This window comes from Pipistrellus kuhlii, unplaced genomic scaffold (assembly GCF_014108245.1).
Source record: "Pipistrellus kuhlii isolate mPipKuh1 unplaced genomic scaffold, mPipKuh1.p scaffold_m20_p_1, whole genome shotgun sequence".
Lineage (NCBI taxonomy): Eukaryota > Metazoa > Chordata > Mammalia > Chiroptera > Vespertilionidae > Pipistrellus > Pipistrellus kuhlii.
Window position 1 is genome coordinate 39,664,094 of NW_023425404.1, and position 27,386 is coordinate 39,691,479.

Below are 27,386 nucleotides of genomic sequence, written 5' to 3' on the forward strand. Positions count from 1 at the left end.
TCCTTTACCACCTTCCCACCCACCTCTCTGTGGTAACCACCATGTTGTTGTTTGTATCTTTGGGTTTCAGTTTTATATTCCACATAGGAACAAAATCATATGGTTCTTAGCTTGAGAATATTATGCTAAGCAAAGTAAGTCACTCAGAAAAAGAAGCTAAGTAACACAATATTTTAAAATAAATTTCATCTTATACATACAGTAGGTGGATAAATTGCACTGTAAATAATAGCATTTTCATGTTATGGGATGGAGAACATTTCAATTTTAGTTTTCATACCACTATGTTTTATAAAATGTCCTTATAGAAAAGGGCATGAGATTAAACATGTTTGTTTATTTCATTTGTTCACCTTGTAACACCGTTAATATTTCTCAAGTCAAAATACTCTTTTCTAATCTCAGTGTAATCATTTCTAATTCTTTTTGTTATTGATTTAACCATTTAGAAACATGTGATTAAAATAATAGCATTTATAATCTAAAACTGCCTTATATCTTTATTTTTATTAAAGGAACCAGATACTTAACTCTCAATATATAAAGGTTGCTAATATAAATATTTACAAAAAAGCAGCCCCCAAGTAGTTAAAGCCTGAGCTTCCCTGGAGGAGACCTTGTTTATTTGGTGGCAATAAATAAACTCACTGTGCGCCGTGGATATTCCATTCCTCAGCAGGGGTCTTGGCAGCTGTGGAAAACGTTTTATATTCTCATCAGTTGTATAAAAGCCCCGTGTCCCTGCTCCTCTTTGTGGATTCAGATTACTGGCATGGACCCTGACCCCCTCCCTCTCCAGCTCTGATCACTTATATAAGAGAAGTTTGACTAGAGAGTATCTGTTTATCACCAGTTGAAGAAATCTTGTGTTTATGCACTTGGATAATGATTACTGGGAGCACGCAAGCCCAAGAATATGCACAGATATATTCGTTGTGATTTTTATTGGAAACTAAACTAAACTAAATGGCAGTACTGAAATCTTTGTATTTGAGAAATCAGAGTTGACCAGGTATGCCTCACTGTCCATATTCACCTGAGTTCTATTGCTTTCTTTTTTCTTCTGCTCCAGAAATTATTTAGCAAATCACTGGAAAGTTTTCTTTATTTCTTTTCCTGCAGACCATGGAATCCCTCAATGGTGGCAAACCGTTCCTGCAAGCTTTTTACGTGGATTTGCAGGGGGTCATCAAAACCCTTCGGTATTACGCAGGCTGGGCTGATAAAATTCACGGGATGACCATTCCTGTAGGTATGTGAAATCTGAGTACATTGAAAAAGGAAACATAAGACCCCACAGGAAACACACTTTTCATTACCAAACAAAAACAGCAGTCACATAGAACACAGATATGAGCACACTTCTAGCAGATTGAACTGAACAAAGAACCCAACAAATTGCATCACTCGTATAACGACCCTGTTTCTACACATAGACAGTTCGCATGTAAGTGCAGGGTAAAGTCACTTCCATCAGTACATCAGTGAGCCAAGGAATAGGTATGTGTCTGTCAGCTGCTGAGTGCTCAGCACTGGACTAGGTTAGGTTCAGAGATGGGGAGAGGCCTCGGGTTTGATGAAGTCTGGGAAAATTCTGAGAAGATTAAGACATAGTTCTTTCCCTCCTGAAACATGCCAGCAAGATCTATTTGTTTGGAAGGAAATACTCTAAAATGTTAACAGTTGTTTTCTCTTGGTGGTGAGATTATGGGTGACGTATTTCTTTTGAAAAAATATTTTTCCATATTGCCCATGAATTACTTTCACAATCTATAAAAACAGCAATCATCCTGATACCTTTCTTTTTTCTTTTTTAAAGACAGAGTACATATATATATATACATATTATTGATTTTTTTTTACAGAGAGGAAGGGAGAGGGACAGTGAGTTAGAAATGTCAATGAGAGAGAAACATCGATCTGCTGCTTCCTGCACACCTCCTACTGGGTATGTGCCCACAACCAAGGGTAACCAAGGTACATGCCCTTGACTGGAATTGAACATGGGACCTTTAAGTCCTCAGGCTGATGCTCTATCCTAGGGGTGTCGAACTCAATCAGAGAAGGGGCCAAAATCTAAAATCCAGCCTAAATCGCTGGCCGAATGGTTTACTGAACAGTCATAAACTGTCATTGTGATGGAAACGCAGCGGAGTGCAGTGATGACAGCGCAGTGCGGGCCACATTGCAAGGCCTGGCCGGACGGATTTGGCCCGCGGGCCTTGTGTTTGACACATGTGCTCTATCCTCTGAGCCAAAGCGGTTAGGGCTCTTTTTCTTTTTCTTTTATTTTTTTTTAAGTCATTTAGCTTGGTCTATCAGTGCTGTATTCCTTTAAAGGAGAGGGTAAGTATCCAGACTGAGTTCCTGATCTGAGCCTGAATATTAGGGATAGCGAATAACACATGGAGTGCTTGCCCAGCACCCCAAAAGGAAGGCACTATTATTAACCTCCTCACAGACAGAGGAAGAAACTGAGGCCTAGGGAAGTTAGATAATTTTTCTGAAATTTTAACATTAGTGCCTGGTGACTTGGCTCACTAGAGGATCCATTTTATCTACTGGGAGGAAGAGTTATGGCAGGAAAGGGACCAACTGAAAGAGCCATGGGGATGGGAGGTGAGTAGATACAAGGAAAGAAGATACATATTTATTGAGTGGCTCATGAAGGCTGCCAAGTCCCATGCCAGGTACTCTACCTGTGTTCTCCGGAACACAGCCTGCTCTCCCTGTGCATACAGTAGGTCATCGGGTTACATTGGAGATCTGTTCCTGCGACGTATTTTCGCAGTAAGTCGGAACCCCCTACATAAGCACCTGCGTCACTCACATGGAGCACATACACAGCAGTAATGAAGTGAAACAGTAAAAACAATGAAAAAGCAAGATAATAACTTCTGATCTTTACTTGTGGTAAATAAATAATAAAAAACATAAAGCACATCTGTACATACGTCGAAATGACAGAACTTCTTTTTAAATAAATAATTGGGACGTAACTACGAAACAAAGTATGTCGAGTCAGACATAACCCAAGGACTGCTTGTACTAGGAAGGGTGCAAAGTAATGCTGGGATACTGGGAGTGTCCTGTGAGGCATTCCTAGACTCAAGAGTATCTACATATATAAAAAGCCAGCGATCAGAAAGCTGTAATGACCAGAATGACTGGTCGCTATGATGCCCACTGTGACCAGCCAACTGGCCAGATCTGGAGGTGGGGCTGGCAGCCAACCTCCCACAGCCCCTCCCCCTAGCAGACCCCATTCCAGATCAGCCCCCCACCCCAATCAGGGGCAGGGTTGGCAGGCCAACTGCCTGTGGCTCCTCCCTGAGGCTGGTCCTGCCGCAAATGGGCCCCCACCACCCCAATTGACCTGCAGCTCCTTCCCCAAGCCAGCTCTGCTCCTATAGCACCCCCCCACACACACACACATATTGGGAGTGGGGCTGGCCAGCCAGCCTTCCACAGTCCCTCCCCCACCCAGCCAATTGAGGCAGGGCCCACTAGCCAATCACTTGCAGTCCCTCTCCCCAGCCGGCCTGGCCCTGATTGACCCTGATCAGGGTGGGCAGGTTGAAAAATCTCCCACTGTCTCTTCCTGACAGACCCAGCCCCAATTCATCCCAAGTGGGGCCAGACCCCACCAGTGCACAAGTTGGTTTATAAAAAGGGGATGGTTGGCTGATAGTGCAGATGGCTTAGAGCAGAGCAGTTCTTCTCAAACTTTATTGTACCTGTGTACCACCTGGAATCTTTTTCAAGTGCAGTTTCTGATTGAATAGGTGTGGGGTGGGACCTGAGATTCTGTATTCCTAACCAGCTACCTGGGCTGCGGAGCCTCTGCCTTGAGTTGCAAGGAGAGGACAGAGACCAGCACAGAGCAGGCACCTGCCTTCTCAGGTTCTGTGTTAAGCATTGGGAACTACAAAGGTGAGTAAGACGCTCATAAAATAGTAAGAAAAAGCAACAAGTAGACAAGCAAATGCAGTACAGTGTAGTTTGTTCATACGTGAAAGCATGAAGTTCAGTGGGAATCCAGAGGAGAGGCAATCTTAGCCAGTATTAAGGCTTCCTTGAGAAGGAGTTGAGATGAACCAGATGATACTTGAAGGGTAAGTAAGTAAAGATGGAGATAAGGCCATCACAGATGGTGGCAATCCCTGTGCAAAGCATGGGGAAAGGGGGGGGGGGGCGGGGGAGGAGAGTACAGAGTGGCAGTGGATCTGAAATAGAAGACAGTGGGGCTCTGGAGCTGGGGAAACTATGCTACACATTTTATTCCAATGGTGAGTCACTGAATTATTTTAAACACATGAGTGCCTTGATCAAAATTGCACTTTGATTACATGATGGACAATCAGTTGGAGAGAGCAAGTATCTGCTTCCTCCTCCACCCCCTCATAGGGTAGCCTCCCTCTAGAATATTTGGAAAGAGGAGAAAGGTTATGGCATGACCACTTGAGCCATCCACTGGACAACTGCTTCTCCTTCTGACTTGAGAGCCTCTCCCATTCCTCTCCATTACATCCCACGCAAGGCCCATCATGGGTGTTATCCCAGAGTCATGCAGTGTCAGTGTGATTCACGAAAGTCTTAATGCTTTTTCCTGTACAGCACTGTCTGTCATTTCCTGCTATGATGCTCAGTGGAGCTGTTGTCTCTGACCATAAATCCTATGCTCTGACCCTGCTACGATGGCACTTCGAATTATGTTGATAAATAATAACCATTACTATGATTTAGTGAACACCTTATTTGTACTCATTATGTTATCTCTAATCTCCTAGCAACCCAGTAGGCAAAGTATTATTTTTCCCATTTTGATTATTTTAAACTTATATTCTCTCATGTCCACAAACTCTTTATGATGGAGGATCAAAACTTATTTGCAATTAATGGAGGGAGAAATGGAGGTTAATTGATTTGTGTAAGGTTTTCCTCTGTAAATACCTAGTGTTGATTTTATTGATTTTGTGCTATGTAAGCAGAGAAAATATAGTTCATGCTTTAAGTTCAATTCCTACAAAATGGCTTTATATTAGCCTACAGAAAAGGTTAAAAACCTACTCAGGTCACATGTAATTATTTATTCACTTCCATCCCCTTTCAGTTTTATGCGTTCAATGAAATAATAGGTAAAAAGTGCTCAGACATTGACTCAGATCCTAAGGCTTTGCATTAAACAGCTACATCTAGTTTAGTGCTATTAATGAAGGTCACAAATGGTGAAATCTTATTGTTCCCTAAGAGGGGAGAGCAATTTGTTCTGCCCACCTAAGAAGAATCAGGGTAGTTAGTGGGACCTGAATTGGTGATGACAGGAGGTCATGAAGTCTGTTTCACAAGCTCCCCTCTTGGAGAGGTTTAAGGCTACATAGGCCTCAAGGATTCCTAAGGCCAATCTCCTCATTTTTCAGACAAAGAAACTGAGGTCCAGAAAAGTAATGTAAAGTCTCAGTGTTTGTATAGGTGTTTATAGTTTATCATTATAGCCGTAAACTGTTCTGCGAGGTCTGTTCAGTGTCTGTTCAGTGTCAGAATACATAGGAATCTGCCAGGGGACATAGCGGGTTGGATCAGTATAGCTGGTCTAATTGTTTTAATACTGGAGATGGAAAGATGACCTCCCATTCACGGAATTCTGTACAGATTTTTATGCTATCAAATAAACTCATTTTTAGTGTGACCAGGTATATCAAACTAACTGCAGTTCTTCAAATACTCTTACTATTGTCATGTAACTGAGAACTAGTTCTTGCAGTCCATTTTGGATAAACTTCTTAATTTCTGGCACATTTCAGATTTTTCTGATTTTATTGACTGTACATATTGCCCAATTATACTGCCTAATTTTTGTATAGACTATGCCAATGTCAGATATGCTTATGAGAAGTTTGTAAAAAAATTTTTTTCAAGCAACTATAAAATCTGCTTTAAGAAGGAATGTTTATTCTGAAGAAATAATCCAAATAATTAAATTGTTCTAATTAACTAAATAATTGCTATCTCTCTTGTGCAATTTTTTTAATCTTCACCAGAGGATACTTGTCCATTGATTTTTTAGAGAGAGTGAAAGAGAGAGGGAAAGACAGAGAGAAATATGGAGATGACAGAAGCACATCGATTAGTTGCCTTCTGCATATGCCCTGACAGGCCCAGGCCAGGGAGGGGCCTGCAACTGAGGCACGTGCCTGGAATTGAGCCCAGGACCCACAGGCCAACACTATCCCTGAGCCAAACCAGCCAAGTCTCTCCTATGTAATTTGTTGAGCTCCCCTAAAAACAAACAAACAGTATAGTAACTCAAGTGTATTTCACAAATACAGAGGACATTTACTCATTTCTAGGGAAGAAGATGATATAATTCTAAAAATGGCTAAATCTACACATATAAAATTTGATCCACAGTTCAACTAAATTTATCCTGTATAATTACAGGATAATATGCAAATCACCGTTCGGTCACTATGACACACACTGACCACCAGGGAGAAGATGCTCAACACAGGAGCTGCCCCCTGGTGGTCAGTGCATTCTCACAAAAGGAGTGCTGCTCAGCCAGAAGCTGGCTTCTGTGGCAGTGCTAAAGATGTCTGGCTGACAGCTTAGGCCCTTCTCCACAGGAGTGGGCCTAAGTCATCAGTTGGACATATCCCAATGGCTCCTGGACTATGAGAGGGCACAGGCTGGGTTGAGGTCCCCCACATCGGGTGCACAAATCTTGTGCACTGAGCTTCTAGTAGTATGATAATATCATTAATTGTAAGAAATTATATTCCTTATGCTGTGTAAAAACACTCAGGTGTAAAACACATCAGGGAAGTTGTCTTTGGGTGAGTCTTAAAACTCCTGTAAGAGTGGTATCTTACTATATAATTTTTACTTTCTTGAGTGAAATGGGAAAAAGGCTAAGAGAGAAAAACCTTACACATGTAATTTAGAGAAAAACCTTACATATATGATTTAGTATTTCTGTTTCGGTATCTCATCTTTTCTTTAGTTTTATCCATCATAGTTTATTATGTTCTGACTTGTCAGTTCAGGCTTTGGGATTCAGATCATTATTTGGTGTCCTCATCAAATGCAGGCCTTCGTGCTGAGTCTGGTTTTCTCTGCTTCATGGTTGGTAAGAAAACCCAAGATCATTGCAGCTCCAAGTGGAGAGTCTGTGTTTGGGTGGAGATGTTTTCCACATCAAGCCCTTGAGAAATGAAGGGAACAACCTTTTAAGTCATCTTGCCGTACTTGGGAAGCATCCTGTATAATTAAGAGTTAATATACCAATTAGACTGAACAGCAGAACAACCATTTGACATCCTTCCAGATGACCATTCAGACAAGGTTCCAGACGAAGCTGGGGCTGTGAGGGGCGAGCCCCTTGCACGAATTTCATGCATCAGGCCTCTAGTTTATTAACATAAAAGACGGGAAAACGGGTGGTAATTTTTCTTCTAGCAGATCAGAGTACTCATTATGTATCATCTTAGGTGTAGAAGGGAGAGAGAGGTTATTATTGTCGCCCCTGTGAGTCAACTCACCTAGGAAAAGGGGAGAGAGGTGCTCAGCCTTGTGCCCCCTAACTGTAGTCTTCCCTGTACATCTTAAAATGCTGGAGTTTCTGTGAGTTCTCTGTGTCCACATTCCAGATCCTCAGAGTCATCCTTACTTTTTACAAAAGGGTTGTCATTTTACCCCATTTGAACCTATTGAAATAACATGGATCCTATGATTTGTGATATTCACCTAAATTCCACACCTTATTCACAAAAGAGTCTTTAATATGTTTCTAAGGGTAATGAACTTGAAGTCTGATGACCCAGTTTCAAGTCCAGGAGCCATAATTTATCCATATGACTCTGAGCTTAACCTACTTGTGCCATATTTTCTCTATTTGTAAAATGCTGATAATAACAGTTGCTGTGATTTTTTTAAATCTCATCAAATTGTTTTGAACATGAAGAATGTGAAAATATTTTGTAAGTCCATATATATATATATATAATATATTATATCTTCTTATTTTGCTATTTTAAAAGTATTAAAAACATTGATCAGATTCCCCTACACTTCAGATTCCTTTCAGGCAAATTAGTCGAGTTACCAGAGAGGCAAAAATAAATAAACAGAAATAAAGTCAGCATGAAGTGGCTGTAGGTCATCACGATGCCTGTCGACTCCCATTTACCCTCTTGGTTCCACTGAACCTTGCTACTCAGAGTGTGATCTGTGGGTCAGAAGTGCCGGCATCACCTGGGAGCTTGCAGAGGCTCAGGTCCCCCAGACTTCCTGACTCAGAGTCTGCATTGCAACAAGACCTCCAGGGGCTTTGTGTACACTTTTAAACTTGAGAAGTACAATATCGCACACCACCTGGCGCTTGTAGCATGCGAGGTGACACTACACAGTAAAGTAATGAACGTTTTTTATTTTAATTATTAGGTTTGAAGAAAAGATTGCTAACTCATGAACCCAGTTGCTTCATAGATTTTCTTTAAGGTGATGCTAACAAGTAGTCATGTACATATATTTAAAAGATGAGTTGATTTAACAGAATGATTGAGTAATAGAGTAGTTATACTTGGATATAGCAGAAATGATAAAGACGACTCTTGAGCGATTGGTCTTTGGGTAACTTTAGATGGGAAGCTTAGTGGGATTTGGAGCAGGTCGTAGTACCTGGGAGGACTTCTGAAATGCCTTTAACCTTAAACAAGGATGCATGTAGAAGGCACAGCTACTGTGTTTGCCAAGGCCCCAGACCAGACCAGGGGTGTCCAGAATCACCACGCACTGACCAGACTGGAATACAGTCTGAACTATGGTCCTTCCTTTATCTCTTTCACTCAGTGCTCTGTTGGGAAGAGTTCAAGCACCAAATCCTGTATTGCTTTATTGAAAAGTTAGAGGAACTGTAGGGACAGAAGATTCTTCAGTTCATTTCTCTGTGCCAGCCTTTAGCTAATTGTCCAATCTATGAGCTGTTTATTCAGGAAAATTTCATTCCTTATATTCATTTTCTCTTGGGACACAATTATGGAGTCAAGTTCAATTTTTCATGAGGTCAGTTTTTAAAGATTTTGCCTACACTTTTTTTTTCCTTCTCTTTCATTTCTTCAGTAACTTTCAAAATCATATAAGTAATACCACTAAATTCTTAAGCACTTGGCACGTAGAGGGGGAAATGCTTTATGAGTCCCCATGCTGTGCTTGCACTAGTGCCTTGTGAATTTTCTCTGAACCGTTCCCATGTCCCACACGGGCTTCTAAAGTAAGCATCTGTATTGTTCTTCAGTTCCTCTTCCCATATTTTCTTTAGCCCATTTGTACTCCAACTTGACATTATACTCCGATTTTTATGGTTTGTGATTATCCACCTGAATCCATCACCTTAGCCAAACTGTAGAGTTTAGTTGGGAAGGATTTCATTGGAAATGAAACTCTTTAGCCTATTGATTGGTATTACTGCTCCCCATGGAATACCTTCCCTGGAAGAAGAGCCTGACATCACATTTATATCTACTGAAAAAAACAATCTGAAACATAAAATGGTATTAATATTAAAAAAACAAAAACCACCCACCTTTACAGAGATTTATAAATTGAAGAAGGATAATAACTGGCACTATTGTAAAGAATGACATCTATAATAATTCTTCAGTTGTCTGCACACAAAACTAAGGTATATAAAATGACAGTGTTTACAGCATTGTTTATAACTAGAGGCCTGCTGCACAAATTTGTGCATGGGTGGGTGATCGGGGCCAATCAGGGCCAGCCGGCTGAGGGGTAGGGACCATGGGAGGTTGGCCAGCCACAGGAGGTTGGTTGTAAGAGCTCACTGACCACAAAGGGGAAGCTCCTGCATTGAGCATCTGCCCCTGGTGGTTAGTGCAAGCCATAGTGACTGGTCATTTGTTTGTTCAGTCATTCAGTCGCTTAGGCTTTTATATATATAGTAGAGGCCTGGTGCATAAAATACATATATGGGGAGGGGGGTGCCCTTAGCCTTGCCTGCACCCTTTCACAATTTGGGACATCCCCCTTGCAATCTGGGACTTCTGACTCCTAACCATTGGCTGGCCTGCCTGCCTGATCTCCCCTAACCACCTCTACCTGCCTGCCTGATCTCCCCTAACCACTTGCCTACCTACCTGGTTGTCCCTAGACATTTTTCCTGCCTTCTTCATCACCCCTAACCACTTGCTTGCTTGCCTGATTGCCCCTTGCCTGCCTCTGCCTGCCTGCCTGATCATCCCTAACCACCTCTGCCTCAGCCCCGCTGCCACAGCTTCATCCAGAAGGATGTCCAGAAGGTCGTTTGGCTGTCTGGTCTAATTATCATAGTATACTTTTGTTACTATAGGTAGCCTAAACTGAAAGCAGTCTCGGTGTCCCTCAGGATAGTTTGCAAGTAGTACCATTATTGAGGCAGTTGAATAATATTCATCAGTTAAATATGTTATATTTATGTGAAAAAAAGTGGAAAAAAAATAAAATATAGAAGACTAAATAATATGATGCTATTTGTATTTTTAAAAAAATGAGAGATGGGGCAGAATAAAAGGATGCTACCAGTAACAGTTAGCTTTTAATTCCGGGAAGCGGTCCAGGAAAAGAGAGAGAGAGAGAGACCTTTAATTATTTTAAAATGTATAATTTTGAATTTAAAACAATTCTGTGTGATAAATATTAGTTATTATTCAGATGTGTGTAGAGATGATGATTAAACAGTCATGTCATTTTCTCTTCCCAACCCATGCCCCCCTCTGGTTCCCACCTGCACCCCTATGTGTCCCCAACAGTGATGCTCTTCACTTTCCCAGAGGGATGGCTTTTGAGAGAAAAAAATGTATCAGTGAAGTGGCCAAAAGGTTGGCAATTGAGGGAAAAACAAAGACTTTGACTAGGACCAGAAAGAGAAGGCCCTATGCTAAAAATGCACTGTTCTTTCTTGGGTTGTTTCAATTAGCCATTTAAATAATTCAGGTAAACATAATGGCATTTTCCTAAAAGAGAATTTGGTTTGGCTTTCCTGGATAATTATTCCAATTACCTGTTGTTCCTACAAGGAAAACCAGGTTATAAATCGTCCTCATTTCCACCGCTAGTTTGGGTGGGGGCTTTGGGTTATTGATGGAGTTTTCTTTGAAGTGGACTTCAGCCTTTTTAAAATTAGGCCTATATATGCTTGTGTCTCAGGGCTCAGGAAATGCACTTGAAAATGTTGAGGTGTCTCAGTTTTTAAATCAAATAACTGTTCTACATATACGTATCATTTAAATATTTAATATAAAATTTAGTAGTGAATATTTTCTAGTTTTCAGCACCCCTCCTCCACCCCAAAAACTTCATCCCCCAAGACTGTTACTAGTGCCATCCACCTGTCCATCATTCTGCCTCTGAGGTTAGGACTCTGGGTATCTGGGAGCCATAACCAGAGATACTTTATGCCAAGTGAAGTATCTACCAGCTTTCGTACTCAGTTGTGTGGGATGTTCTCTCAACTTTATTTCTCATTTTTTGCTACCACCAAGTTCTCCCTCTGCATTTTTTCTTCTGGTCTGGATTCTCTGGTAGTGACCATGTTCATTTCTTTCAGATGGAGACTATTTTACCTTCACAAGACATGAACCCATTGGAGTGTGTGGACAGATCATCCCGGTGAGTGTAGATCCTCATGCTTCGTATTTATTTTCATTTGAACCAGTTCTCTTAAAAGATACATAAAACATGGATCTCAGTGATGTGTGTTTTCCATTACTGGGGGAAAAAAAACCGAGCTCATGTTGTTGACATATCTTTAACAGCCTCCCTGCGAATGCTTATTTGAACAGGTTAATAGGGTTTCAGCTCCGTTACCAGGAGTTGAGTTCTCAAGTCATGGAATTCTCATGATTAAAATAAGCAAAGCAAAGCCCAATGTATTAATAACCTACCCTAGGTTATGGATGTCCATTCAGCTTATGGAAAATTAATGCTTTGTTATATTTGCTTGTTTATTTTTTAAAACTGTGACTCACCATCTTTCTAGGCATACTGTTTTATATGGTCTTCTAATCCCATTCTTTCTCACTGTTTCTTTTCACAAGAATCTAGATAGAAGACTCCACAGAAGACACAGCAGTACATTAACGTCACGGTCATAATTGAAACCATGCCGGGCTGTTGTGTGTCTTGTAAAGGGAAATAGATGTAGTGCTTAGTGTTTGGATTGGAACATTAAACATTGTATTTTTTTCCTGCCTTTCTCCCATACACAGCCGTGGCATTATACAAAACACCATCCAATCTTCCAACAGTGCTAGCTCCTCATTCTGGCCAGGATTTCAGGGGAGGCTCAAACTAAACTCTTGCATTGTAGACAAGGAGTTTTCTCTTTTAAAATCTATGAGAATGAGTTAAGATCATCTTTGGGCTTGGGGGGGGGCGGTAAACATGTTTTAGAGATATCAATATTCTTTTCATGAGCTATAGACTTGGATTACTGTGAAATTTATTGTATTAGAGAATGAAAACCGAAAATGAGAGGTTTGATTTAAGTTCTTCTGCTCCTCACCGCCCTCCCCCTCTCCCTCACCCTCTTCCCCATTCCCCCCCCCCCTTCCCCCTCGCGCGAAATCCCACTTGGATCAGAGGAGGGGTGAGGTCTGTTACCTTAATTGCAGGAGCTGAAGCCTGCTCTCCTGGCCCTTCCCTGACTCTCGGGGCAGAGCTTTCACTGACAGGACAAGAGCTGCCTGTCAGCCACTCCGCTCGGTTACCACGCTCCAAGATTTATATGCTGTAGATGGAATTGAAACATCACTGTGGACTCCCAAGTTTATAAACAACGAAGGGGAAAAGAAATTGGGTGTTTGGTGAAGGCAAGACACTTGTATATTTTTGCAAGCTTGCCAGGGCCAGTGAGAATCTTTCAGGGTGGCAGCTGAGATGCTTCAGGCAGAAACGCACTGTGGTCAGGCTGAAGCCAGGGGACCAGCCATTCTGCTTTCTTTCTTAATGAAATTATCAGCAATACCTGATAGTCCTGAGGCTCATGCCTGTGCTTAGGACAATGCAAGCTCAATATTCTTTTAAAATCATGTTTGGCCCCAAATTCAGATACATATATTTTTTGGTCTCTATTAGCTTATTTTGCAGTGGAAAGTAAACAAACTAAAATGTTTGCCTACTCCAAAAGCAAAGATGGACTTTATTTTATAATCATGTTTTTGTGATAATATATATTATCATATATGATATATATATATATATATATATATATATATATATATAATATTGATATATATATGCATTGACGTATGCATTGACTTAAATATAATTCACAGCTGGCATATTCTCTTCTAGTTCTTCCCCCCTGGAGAGCTTTCATACCCGTCTGAAATCCCTGGTACAAAAATCACAAGAAAAAGTTTTCATACACAAGAACCTCCTGGAACCAGTCTTGCTTTAAAAACATATAAAATAACAATAATAATAATTAAAAAAAAACAAAGAAAAAACCCCACAAAGACTCTCTTTTCACTGTGTGATTTCTTTTGCTGGGTAGTTGAAATATAGTAATTTGGATTTCCAAGGCCAGTTCCTATTTTATTCTTAATGAGGTAATTTTAAAAATCCAAACATCTACACTTTGTGGTGGGACAAGATTTATGTTGCGGACTAGTCTGAGAAATCTGAGAAGTCACAGCTTGAAAACAAAGTAGCAGAGGGATAGTTTTCCACCTACCAACCTCATTTTTTCCCCTTTCAGTGGAACTTCCCCCTGCTGATGTTTGCCTGGAAAATTGCTCCAGCTCTGTGCTGCGGCAATACAGTAGTTATTAAACCAGCAGAGCAAACACCACTCAGCGCGCTCTACATGGGAGCCCTCATCAAGGAGGTAAGAGAAGCCGCCTTCAGAAGCGGCCCCTGCTCCGTGCAGTTGGGCCTTTTGGGGCATAGCTGATTTCACCTGCTTCTCCAGCTCTCACAAGCCACCCTTCCTCCAATTCTGTTTTGTTAGGCTGGCTTTCCACCAGGAGTCGTCAATATTTTGCCAGGATATGGGCCAACGGCTGGGGCAGCAATAGCGTCTCACATTGGCATAGACAAGATTGCGTTCACAGGGTCTACTGAGGTAGGTACCTGGAAAACCATGGGTTGAACAATCCTCCACGTGAGTTGAGGGTTCAAAAGAAACAGGAAAAGTTACTGAGAGGCTGGTCACCAAAGGGGCAGTGGGCACCCAAGCCCTCCCAAGGACATTATTGGTGTCAGGGCTTGGATACTGGTGAATCTCAAACCAAAGGCACTCGTTGACCAGTGCGGCCACAGACCCTTGGTCTTTTTGTGTGTGATGCCATCTGGGTAAAACCTGTCTCAGAAAAATAAACAAAACCCTATTGTCTTTTGAAATAAAAGAAACACAGAGGCAAAAACAAATAAACTATTTCAGAAGACACTTTCCCAATGATTGGGTTTCTGAACACTCTCTTGAGTCAAGAACAATAATGGCACCAGCCAGTTAAGAAGCTAAAAATTAAACTAATCTCTGGTAGATATTAGAATGGGAAGGTTCTCTTCTGTTTATCTCCACCAGATCCTGTAGATGCAACTGACAGCTACCTCTGCCCATGAGTCATAAGGGATGAGATAGAGCAGAGGACAGCAAGCTTTTCTCTGTAAAAGGCCAGGAGATAAATAGTGTAGACTCTGCAGGCACTACTGTCTCTGATGCAGCTTCTTAACTGTGCCCCTGTAGCACCACGTAGCCACAGGCGGTGTATAAGCTGAGCATGGCCCCAGGCCCATAAAGCTTTATTTAAAGATACTGAAATTTGAATTTCATATAATTTTTATGCCTTTCAAAATATGAATCACTTTGAAATTTGTTTTCCAACCATTTAAAATCACAAAAACTGTTCTTAGCTTGTGAGCCATATTGGATAGACAAGGAGCCAAATGTGGCCTCTGAGCCATGGTTTATTAATCCCTGCCTGATATGGAGTCACAAGTCTGCTTAGAGGGTTTATAATAAAATGTTACCCCAAAATGTCTTGGATTGAGGTGACAAAGGTGACAAAAGATACACTGACTCACTTTACCAAGTGGAACTTTATGGATGACATCATCATTAAACAAAGGATGTTTGCAGGTCTAGAGCAGTGCTACCTAATAGAAATATAATGAGAGCAATATTTGTCATTTAAAATGTGCTATTAGCCACATGAAACATTTTAAGTTAATTAATTTTAATGATATATATTATTGATTTCAGAGAGGACTGGAAAAGGAGAGAGAAATAGAAACATCAATGATGAGAGAAAGTCATTGATTAGCTGCCTCTTGCATGCCCCCCAGTGGAGATCGAGCCAGAAACCTGGGCATTTGCCCTGAGTGGAAATTGAACTGTGACCTCACGGTTCATAAGTCAACACTCAACCACTGAGCCATGCCGGCTGGGCAATTTTATTTAATCTGTTATTTCCATATTGTCATTTCAATTTATGATCAGTATAAAAGTCATTATCCCAGTACTTTACATTCTTTTTTCATTATGAAGTCTTTGAAATCTGGTATATAGTTTAAGTTTATAGCAGATCTCATTCTGACTTTTCAAGTGCTTTATTACTATTTTAAAAATATTTTTATTTATTTTAGAGAAGGAGAGGGAGATATAGAGTTAGAAACATCAATGATGAGAGAGAATCATTGATTGGCTGCCTCCTGCACGCCCCACACTTGGGATTGAGCCCAAAACCCAGACATGTGCACTGACTGGGAATCAGACGTGACCTCCTACTTCATAGGTCGACGCTCAACCACTGAACAATGCCAGCTGGGCTCAAGTGCCTTATATTGGACAGCACAGGTCTATGGACTTGAGTATATCTGCTGATCCAGTTAATGGTACTTGGTTAAACTGACAGATGTTAAAATATTTAAATAAGAAATTAATTGATTAATAAACCTGATGTTAATTTATAGTTTCACATTGTTGTTTTATGTTTGTCAACCTTTTATTTTAGTTGTAATCACTATAGTAAGTTTGAAATTTCAATGAAACATAATCCAAAATGTGAGCTTGAAAGAGAATTATTATTCCTATTTCAACCAAGTCTAATGTGTTGAAAAGATTTGCTAAGGGCTAGATGCTTAAGAAAACTGCAGTTAATGAAGAGTGGACAAGGCAACTGCAAAAGATTGGGGGGAATATAAATCTAGATAGAGCATGCACCTGGATTACTTTGCAAATGTTTTTAAGTCCTCACTGCATTTTAAAGAAACTGAAACCAGAAATCTTAAACAATATTTTAAGGATATAGTTTACTAAGAAAGGACAGGTGGACCCCTAGTTAAAGAAAAGTCCTTGGTCCTATACCCAAAGGTTGCAGAATGAGTGTACGTATTTTTAAAACTAAAATGAAGTACTTAAAGTATCTTTCCCTATACTTTAACCTTTTTCTCATTAACCAACAAATGGTCCTGGTTGAGTCAGTTGAGAGTATTGGACTATATCATAATTTTTAATAAAAATGAGTTCATAATATATAAAATGAGATATCGGACTTTATATGTCAGCCTTTATAGATCACCTTCATTCTTTTTTAATAGCTGTAAGAATACTCTTGCATTAGTGTGCCATAGTTTAATACACTAATAGTGTAACACTCATTCATGTACACTAATATCTTTTTCACTTTTTTACACAGCCTATTACACATACTATTGAAATAAAAATACTTTGAGATCTAAGACAAATATATATATATATATATTTGTCTAATATACTGTATATATTCTGTTCAATATGTTTTAGAAGTGGAATTGCAAAACAAAAGGATATTTATATGTTAACTTGCTTATTACCAAGAATACATTAGAGTGAAGGTTTTATTTTTAGCTATATATTGTGTTAATCTATTTTTTGTAGAATTTACAAATATTCCCAGTTTGTTCATTGCTTTCTAATTTCATGCACAAGTTTTAAATCTGTATACAGTCGTATCTTTCAATCTTTCTCTTAATGGCTTCTGGGCTTCCTGTCATCTTTAAAGAACCTCTTTAAGATTATACAAATGGCCCTTAACATTTTCTTTCAGTACCTTTATGGCTTTGTTTTTGTTTAAATCTTTAATCTGGTTGGAATTTATTTTCATAAATAATGAAAGAGGAGGTCTAAGTTTATTTTCTTTATAAATGAGTGTTCATTTCCTTCCACACCATTTATTAAACAACCTATCCCTTTGCGGCTCATTTGAATAAAACATTAACATTATATGATAAATTTCCATATATTCATGTTTCTACTTTGAGACTCAGAATTTTATCTGTCTATTCTTTCACTGGTGCCAAATTGCTTTAATTACTAGATTATAAAAAATGTGTTGCAGTGTGGTTAGGCCTGTTATTCGGTTTTTCAAAATCTTTTGGCTATTCTTGTCCATTTTTTCAGATAAAATTTCAAATCCATTTTCTAAGCACCTTTCCTTCTTCTCCAAAAATCTCTCATTGGAATTTTAACTGGTGTTACAATACATGTTTATATTATATTGAGGTTAGATTGATTTGTCATGTAGGAACATGGTGTAAATCTCTTATTTGTCCTATTATGTTCTTCACCAGTGTCATCATAAAGGTCTTACATATTTCTTGATCAGTTAATTTGTAGGCATTTAACTTTTTCTTCCAAAGATATTTTAATCCAAAAACTAAGCACCTTTTTTCAATATCATTTATTGGAAATTTAGGTGAATGGGTGACCTAATCTTTTCAGCTAGAGGAGATGTGGTGTAGTGAATCAGTAAGGACATAATGTTTGCCTCCAGGCTGCTTGGTTCAAATCTGTTTTGACATTTAAGTTTTTTTTTTAACTTTTAAAAACACTTTATTGAATTATCATTTACATCCAATAAAATGCACCCATATAAGTACCAAATGTACACACTCATGAATCCATCATGCAGATCAAGTTATAGAATTTTTCCAAAGCCTAAAAGATTTCTCATACCTCCTTGTGGCTAACACCATTGGTTCCAGGCAACCGCTGCTTCTTTTTATTCATTTGCCTAGTCTAGAATTTCATATCAATGGAACAATACAATATGTACTTTTCTGTGTCCATTTTTGGTTGTTGTTTAATATATAATGAATTATTGGTATGGTTGCCTTTAAATATCCCATCTTGATTTTTGTTTTCTACTTGTCCCATCTGGTGTTTTGTTTCTTTTCCCTCTTTTTCCACCTTCTCTTGGATGAACTGAGTACTCTATCTTATCTTCTATTTTGGATTATTAGTTATGCCTCTTTTTTTTAAAGTGCTTGCTTTAGTAATTATAATATACATCTTCACCAGAGTCTACTATTAAATAGTATTATGTTACTCCATACATCTATATAATAAAAGTCTAAGTGATGTGTGATCCCATTTATTCGAAATGTCTAGAACAGGCACATTTATAGAGAGACAGTGAACAGCAGTTACCAGGAAGCCTAAAGGAGGGCAGAATGGCAATGGCTGCTAATGGCATGGAGTCTATTTTTGAAGTGATGGAATGTTCTGGAATTATATGGCAGCAGTTGTGGCGGTTGCATAGCTTTCTGAATCTACTGAAAATCATTGAATCACCCACATTAAAAGGTGGCTTTTATGGTATGTGAATTACATCTCAGTGATGCTGTTAAAAATGAATGATTTTCTAAAAAGCATTTAAGGTTTTAATCGTGGTTATTAATAACCAGTATTGATTGAGCACCTCCTGCGTGCCAAGTACCCTCTAAATACTTTGCATATATCATCTCACTACACCTTCACAGGTGAGCAGAGTGTGGCTGAGAGAGGTTACATTACCTGCCCATGGTCACTTACTAGGAACTTGTAGCTCGGAGAGTCACAGCGAGACTGCTCCGAATCACAGTGCTGCACTGCCTTTCTGGCTGAGGGGCTGTACAGCACCCCATGGGAGGAGGGAGCCATTAAAAATAAGGAATATCTCTCAGTGGAACATGCTTTGTTCAAATCATGGTAAAAAGTTTCTAATTCTGAAAGGTTGCTATTCTAACTCCTCCCCACCACCCCTAAAATTTGCTTTAGCTTCTTTAAATCTTATTTGATATATTATGTTTCCATCTGATATTCTGGGATATAGGACCTGAAGTTTTAAACCTAAACTTTCTTAAATCAATTCCACAAACATTTATTGAGCACTTATTAAATATCAAGTACTATGCTGGACCTTAGAGAACTTGTATGATTCATGTGATTGAATGTTAGTTACTGTGAATATGTAACTAATATTGTGGGATGTGTATGGGAGTGTGGAGGAAGAGAAAACTTGTTCTGCATCACTTTACTTAAACATTTCCTGATTTCAAAGATGATTTCAAAGATGAAGGATAGAACTAAAATTGCCTTGCTCAACATGCCTTGTAAATGTGTCTGTGCATAAAGGAGAAGTATTGCAGTTGAAGATATTTACATTTACATGAAAAGCTGCTTCATGCAAAAATAATTTTGAAGACAAAGATAATTCTACATCTTCATTCTAGAGTTGTTAATATTCACAACTGGGAAAATGTAGGTTTATTTCCTTTTCTCTTTGGAGAGAATGAAATTGTAGAGGTGTGGGAACCAAAGCAGCAGAAGGACTTGGAGGAACCCCAGCCAGGGACCCTTGTGAGTAGTGTGTTGCTTAATATTGGCAGATAATCAACAAATACTGGTACTGTTCAATTCTCAGGATCATTTCCCATGCCTGACATTAAGGACCAGCACTTTGAAAAAACTCAGTACATATTGGGCTGGAATGTAAAATGGGGGATTAGGTTTCACTGTTGCCTTCCAGTAACAAATGCAGTTTTCTTTTTCTTTTCATTTCAGGCAGCTCTACTTTTAGCAGGCATTTGAGTTCCAGAGCTGTAGATTTGATACTGATTCAGTGTGTAACCTTAAAAGTTTCCTCTGGAAGTGAAAGGCCTTATAGAGGATGGAAAATAAAAGCCCCAAGGACCTAAATTATGACAGATGGGACATGTTGAGGCGTTAGTGTGTGTCTGATTTCCTAGTACCCCGGACACTTGGTGGATCGAGCCAATGCTGGACACCAGATGTTCAGTGATTGCTAAACACATAATCCCAGTGTTCTAGTGAAAGCATTTAATATTTAAGAAGCGCAGGAGTGTGTAGAAATTAGGTTTGCCTCTTACCTATGTCTCATAAATCATCTTTCTAACCCTCAAATGATATAACTCTCACCTATATTCAGACCCGATTAATGTTCAGCAACAAAACTATCTCGTGGCTTATCACAAGCAAAGGCAATAACTGCGCTGAGTAGTTAATAATTAATCTAATAATCAACGGACACCTCATAGAATTTAAAATGATTTAGGAAGTTAAGAACTTTAATGCAGTTCAGTGTGAAATAATGTTTTTCAATCTTTTAGAGTCTCTTAAAGGAAAATAGAGTACTCCTCATTCCTTTACTGAAATGAAAGCTGGAAAGAATGCTTCATCATATCATATTTTTCTAAACTCACACACACACACACAAAAAAAAACACCCCACAAAAAAAACCAAAAAACCCCAAACACACAAAAACAATAAAACAAAAAGAAAAACAACAACAAAAACTAGAGGAAATTGTCACTTTTTCACTAAGAAATTCCAAACACAGTCTTCAAATCATTCAAAGCAATCAAGATGAAATAAGATATCATATCCATATTAGAAAACTAGACATAATTTAAATCTCTATAATGATTGTGTGAGGTTGTTCACAATACATGTTATTTAAAAATTTCCAGCCCTCAGATTTCCATCCATAGATAAGTAGTGATTGTACCTAATTCATGGGTTTTGAGGCTGAAATAAGCTAGACTATCTAAGGTGTTTAAACAGGATGTGGTTCTTAGGAAAGTGTCAATAAATATTAGTTGTCATTGTTTTCTGTTTATTTTAAAATGAAATTCATAGAGCAATTTATGCTTAGGAAAGTGTGAAATAATAATAGAAGGCAGCTGGGTGCAACTGACCTTGGATCAAATCCCACCTCTCCTGCTGTGCGACCCTGACAAATTATTTAATTTTTCTGATCCCTCATTTCTTCATCTATTAAGAGGGACCATGAATAACTCCTTAAAGGTTTACTTGTGGATTAGTGGAGGTAATATATTTGAAAGTTCCCGTTCTATTGCTTGGCACATTGTAAAAACTCAGTAAATATTAGTTGAATTTGAAACTTCCATTTGTAAAGAATATGCCTATCAAAAACTAATTCCTGCTTGCCTCTGGCAGTTTTACTTTCCTTTTGTTTGTTTTATAGCTTTTATAAATATTTTACAAATATTTTTGTCTTCTAATAAATGTTTGGGCTTTTCTGTTTTTGTATTTGCTCTTCTGTTTCACTTTTTGGAAGATTGCCCAGGTGCTTGCCTGGATAACTGATTCTGAATCTTTTTTTTTTTTTTTTTTAGTGGTAGAGTGTGCTGGATTTAGAGATAGTGTTGAAAGAAGACACTAGGTACCTATTAAGAAATTGCTTATGGTTTTGCTATGGCCTAGTCCTGTGGTCGGCAAACTGTGGCTTGCGAGCCACATGTGGCTCTTTGGCCCCTTGAGTGTGGCTCTTCCACAAAATACCATGGCCTGGGCGAATCTATTTTGAAAAATTGGCATTAGAAGAAGTTTAAGTTTAAAAAATTCGACTCTCAAAAGAAATTTCAATCGTTGTACTGTTGATATTTGGCTCTGTTGACTAAGGAGTTTGCCGACCACTGGCCTAGTCCAGGGGCCACTCCTTTAACTAAGTTTGCCAGAACTGAATTTTGGTGTAGAGACAGACTCCTTTGCAGTCAAGAGTAATGCAGGTGCCATTGTTTTTCAGTTGTCCTTCAAGGACCACCTTGCATACAGTTATAGAGAGGGAGTGGAGTCAGGGAAAGGGAGGGGCTTATTTAAATGCAGGCTCCTGGGCACCACTGGAGATCTCAGAACACTTGGAAATGGGGCCCAGGAATTCTCATTTTAACAAGGTTTCCTCGTGATTGTTATGTTCATAAACATATACAGTTTAAGAAGCTGGGTCATACTCCAGAACATGTTCCCAGGCCCATTTAAGAAAAAAAAATAAATACAGCTCCGAGTTTGTTCATCTGTGCTAAAATATAAGTTGTGTAAACTGACAGGCACCACTCAGATTGTCTGCTATGACCTTAGTTCCCCCTCCAGCAATAACCTCTCTCCCAAGCACCTGAAGGAAAAAAGAAATTAGTTCAAAATCAGTTTAGCAAAGCAAGGACATGGTCCAAAGCAGTCCCCATGCCCTTGAATTACTCAACAGAGACACAACAAAAAACGCCCGTATTTTATTAGAAGTTTACAAATGTTTCCAAAAGTGCATACATACTATGAAACCGCACAGTGCTGGTGATCTGGGAAAACAGCCCACTGAATGGAGGGGAACTTAACTAATTGCCATGTGAGCAGTTCTGCTTCGATTGTGTTTCTCGGATAGAGGCTCTAACTCACACAGTGTGGCTGTAAAGTGCTAAGACTATACATGACACCTCATCAACAAGCAGTATAGCAACTCGGTGACCTTTTTTTAGTCTGTGTGTAGTTAATTACATTTTCTCTCTTTCTTACTCCCCCCCCCCCCCACCCCCCACCCGGTACCGGAGCACCTGGAGAGCCTGGAAGGGCAGGAATGGGCTCATTAGCTACAGATGGAGATGGCTTTGATTATCTGAGAACTAAGATTCCTGTTTTATCTAATTGATGTCCTCCTGAGTGCCAGGCACTGTTGAAGGTAGCTTTAGATCATTCCTTACTTTACAAATGAAGCAACTCAGGGCTTCACCCAGCATATGAGCATAAAACAGATTCCTGGTAAATAGAATTGAGTTCTTCATGAATTATTCTTCCCTCTCTTCTCTCTTTCCTTTGTGCTCCAGTCCTTTCCCCCAGAAAGTCCCACAGGTTTAGCACAGATCTAATGCCATCATCGGCACCCTATGCACAGAGGTTGAGCAATGGAGCCCAGGGGTTCAGCTGACAAATTGGTAGGAAATTGAACATTCCAGGCTTAGCTGGTTGGATTTCCTTCCCATAAGCAATTTTTTTTTCTCACTTACCCTTATCTGCATAAAAGCACTATTCCTAAAACAAGGTCCAATGTTTACTTCTGGCATAACTATTGGTTTCTGAAAAATGAACCATTTCCCTCTCCAACTCGCTATCTTCCTTAACACCATCGATATAAAAATTTTTCACCTAATTGATCCATTTGACTTTTTATTTACCAATATGAAAGTAATCGAACAAGTGAGTGAACACTAATATTTCATTTAGAATATTTTGCTGAAATAGCTCATTTATAATTATTAGTCCTCCTTTGAGCTCCAGACTTTCATGTCTAACTGTGGAGTGGACATCTCTGCCTGGGTTAAAACTATGGACAAGTTGATTCATGATCTTGCCCGTGCACCTTCCCCTGCTGCTCTCTAGCCTTACCTGAGTGCTTGCCAACCACTTTCACAGTTATGTGACTGCAAATGCCATTTCTTCTGCCAGGAATGACCTCCCTTCCCTCCTAGCTGGTGAGTCCTTAGCTCAATGATTTGTTGTACCTTCTGTGCAGAGAAATGAGAACTGACCAACTTCTATATTGAGTACAATGCTTCATTCTTGTTCAGATTCAAAATCTCAGATGTTGTCTTCTTTTAGTTCCAATTGTAATTTCTTTTATTGGCCTCTGATCCGTTCTTTATTTTCACTACCTTTTGTTTTCTTTTTCTTTTCCTCTTCACTTGTTCTCTTTCACTTCCAGCTCTAATTATTTTAAAATTTAATTAATTTATTCAGTTATTTTATTTATGGAATTATTTTAAGATCCACTCATGTTGTTGCATGTATTAATACTTCATTTCATTTTATTGCTAAATAATTTCTTTATGGACAATAACAATTTCCTGTTGATGGATATTTAGAACATTCAGATTGTTTGCAGGTTAGGACTACTACAAATAAAAGCTCCCAAGAATATTTCATGTGCAAATTTGTGTGTGTGTGTGTGTGTGTGTGTGTGTGTGTGTGTATTTCCTTTTCTTTTGGGTAAATACTTAGAAATGAAATGTGAAATGACTGGATCATATTAGGTTAATAAATGGCTAAACTATTTCCCAAATTGTTGTACAGCATCAATGTAAAAGACTTCCAACTCCTTCATATCCTTGCCAACATTTGGTATGGTCAGTCTTTTTAATTTTAGCTATTCTAATAGGTATATTACCTATTAGATATATAATGTTATCTTACTGTAGTTTTATCTATATCTATATACACTGAGTGGTCAGATTATTATGATTTCTGAACACATAATAATCTGGCTGCTCAGTGTATTTGTTTCTCAAATGGGTACCAAAAGTATTCTAGACTTTTGCTGGAGATCAACCACCTGTTTGCCCCGAGCTTTCTATCAGCCAGTGCAAAGGGGAAAACTGATCAGGTGCACAATTAATAGTATCTTTGATATCAAATAAATGAGGTACTCAAGAGAAGTACACTGCCGAAACCGGTTTGGCTCAATGGATAGAGAGTCGGCCTGCGAACTGAAAGGTCCCAGGTTCAATTCCGGTCAAGGGCATATACCTTGGTTGCGGGCATATCCCCAGTAGGAGGTGTGCAAGAGGCAGCTGATCGACGATTCTTTCTCATAGATGTTTCTAACTCTTTATTCCTCTCCTTTCCTCTCTGTAAAAAAAAAAAAAAAAAAAATAATAAAAAAAAAAAAAAAAGAGAGAGAGAAGTACACTGAGTGGCCAGATTATTATGCGTTCAGAGATCATAATAATCTGGCCACTCAGTGTATATAAAAGCCAAGTGACCAGAATGACCGGTCACTTTGACACACACTGCAGTCAGCCAACAGACCTAATCAGGGGTAGGGCCAGCCAGCCAACCTCCTGCAGCCCCTCCCCCTAGCTGGCCTGGCCCTGATGGGCCCCAGTTGGGAGAAGCTGACTGGACCCCACCCATGCATGAATTTGTGCACTGAGCCTCTGGTATACATATAAAAGCCTAAATGACCATTCAACCATTTGACTGTTCTACTGGTAGCTATGATGAGCACTGACCACTAGGGGGCAGATGCTCAACACACAGGCATAGAAATATGGAACAGACTGATGAATCTCAGAGGAAAAAGGGGAGGAAGGGAAGCAGGAAGAGATTAACCAAAGAACTTATATGCATACTAGAGGCTCAGTGCACAGATTTGTGCAGCAGTGGGGTCCCTCAGCCTAGCCTATGGGGATTGGGCTGAAACCAGCAGTCCAACATTCCCCAAGGGATCCTAGATTGTAAGAGGGTGCAGGCCAGACCACTGGTGCATAAATCTATGCACCAGGCCTCTAGTATAACATAACAGAGGAATTTCTTTTAAAAAAAATCTATTGTTGAAAGTATTACATATATCTCCCTTTTCCCCTATCTACCACCGTCAGCCCATCCTGCCCCTGCCCCAGGCCCTCACCACTCCACTGTTTGTGTCCATGGGTTATGCATATATGCACATAAGGCCTTTATTTGATTACCTCCCATCTACAATTCTTCCTCCGCCTTCCCTCTGAGATTCCACACTCTGTTCTATGCTTCCATTTCTCTGGATCCACTCTGTTCATCAGTTTATTTTATTAATTAGAATGAGATCATGTGATACCTATCTTTCTCTCACTGACTTATTCATAAGAATTGTTTTTATCTTTGTAGGAAGAATAGTAAGACCTAAATATGCAATTTTCAAAGATGCAGATATTAAATGAGGGAACAAGAGGAAAGAAAGAGAAGAGAAAATTTGAGAATGCAGTAGAAGGTGGCCCTGTAAAGTGTTTTGCTATTAGGACTACTCACAGTGCAGTGCCTTATAGCAGTGCGAATAGAGGAAATTTCAGCTATGTTTTCCTGACAGAGTCAATTGATATTTCTCTCTAAGGAGAGGCTTACATTCACTTGGATGGGATCCAATGCTGTGGCCTCTGGAGAATCTTAGTTTCCTCTCTGGGATGATATCACTGACAGACAATAGAGAGCTTGAGGGAGAAGCATTTGTTTAGAATATGAAAGCCAACTTAGGCAGTCGGACATTCCTCGAGCGGTCCCAGATTAGAGAGGGTGCAGGCTGGGCTGAGGGACCCCCCCTCCCCCAATGCACAAATTTCATGTATTGGGCTTCTAATCTATTTAATAATAGAGTAATATGCAAATTGGTCAGGATGCCATCACGGTAACGACCGATCAGCAGGCTGCATGTGCAGTGGGTGGGGATTTGCAGCACTGGGGACATGATGGCAGCTGCTGCTTGCCCAGGGCTGGCCTGGGGCTACAACAAGCCACTGATGGATGCTGCCACTTGTCCAGGATCAGCCCAGCGCTTTGGCAAGCTGCCGAGTGGGCCTAAACCATCAGCAAGACATCCCCTGAGGGCTCCCAGACTGTGAGAAGGGGCAGGCCTGGCTGAGAGACACCTCTAGTGCATGAATTTTGTGCACCGGGCCTCTAGTTATCCCTATTAATGGTGGCAGGTGGAGAATTTTCACAGGCAAGCCAAATGATCACATAACCCTCAAACCCCTTTTCAGCTTATATTATTTACTTTTGTATCCATTTATCCTTTTCCAATTTTGTAGGCTACATGGAAAATTGTACAGATGCTTTCAGAGGGCACTTGTCACTTAAATATGGATTTGAACATGGCTCCTGTTATGGTCACCACAGGGAGAGGGACCTATTGATATGTCACCAAGTGCCTATCAGCAACAAGATGCTCACTTCAGATGGCTGCTTCCCATTTGCTTCAGCAAAGGCCTTTAAAAAGCAAACAAAGCCATTCAGATTAAAGATGGAATTAATTTCTATCTATGCAGCTAAATACATAGGCAATACATGTAAATATTTAAGAAGCGAATATGAAAGGGCTCTAACAAACACAGAGTCAACAAACAGCCTCCGTGAAGGATAGGGAAACAGTTTGCGTTTTGCTTTGTGCAGTGTTTTCTTTATTCACTTAGATTAACAAACCATGATTTCATCATTAGTCAACAAGATAGTAGAGAGACCATCAAAGCGAACTACAGGAGAGTCCAGATTGATTCGTGCCAAGCAAATGTTTGTAGCGAACAGCTGTATTATCACTGATTCCAACTTACGCAGCCGGGGTTCCCCTTTCATTTCCTAAGTGAGATGAATGTCATGTTGCACAATATGGACACCCTCTCTGCTGCCTGAGTAATGGGTCGGGTCAGCTCTCTTCTGTGCAGCCTTTGCCTCTTTCCAGGTGGGGAAGCAGCGAGCTCCAGTTTTAGCTATTTAAAAAAAAAAAAAAAAAAAAAGGGCCTCTCTCTA

General features: G+C 39.6%; 1 protein-coding gene across 1 annotated transcript in view; it reads left to right on the top strand.

Moving 5' to 3' along the window:
- The window catches only part of ALDH1A2 (aldehyde dehydrogenase 1 family member A2), an 88,765-nt gene that overhangs the window by 39,663 nt on the left and 21,716 nt on the right, over positions 1 to 27,386 (top strand). Inside the window, exons 4-7 of the mRNA XM_045582193.1 lie at positions 1,123 to 1,252; positions 11,603 to 11,664; positions 13,757 to 13,885; positions 14,009 to 14,122. Coding sequence (XP_045438149.1) covers positions 1,123 to 1,252; positions 11,603 to 11,664; positions 13,757 to 13,885; positions 14,009 to 14,122 — 435 coding nt within the window. The remainder of the gene's footprint in view (positions 1 to 1,122; positions 1,253 to 11,602; positions 11,665 to 13,756; positions 13,886 to 14,008; positions 14,123 to 27,386) is intronic.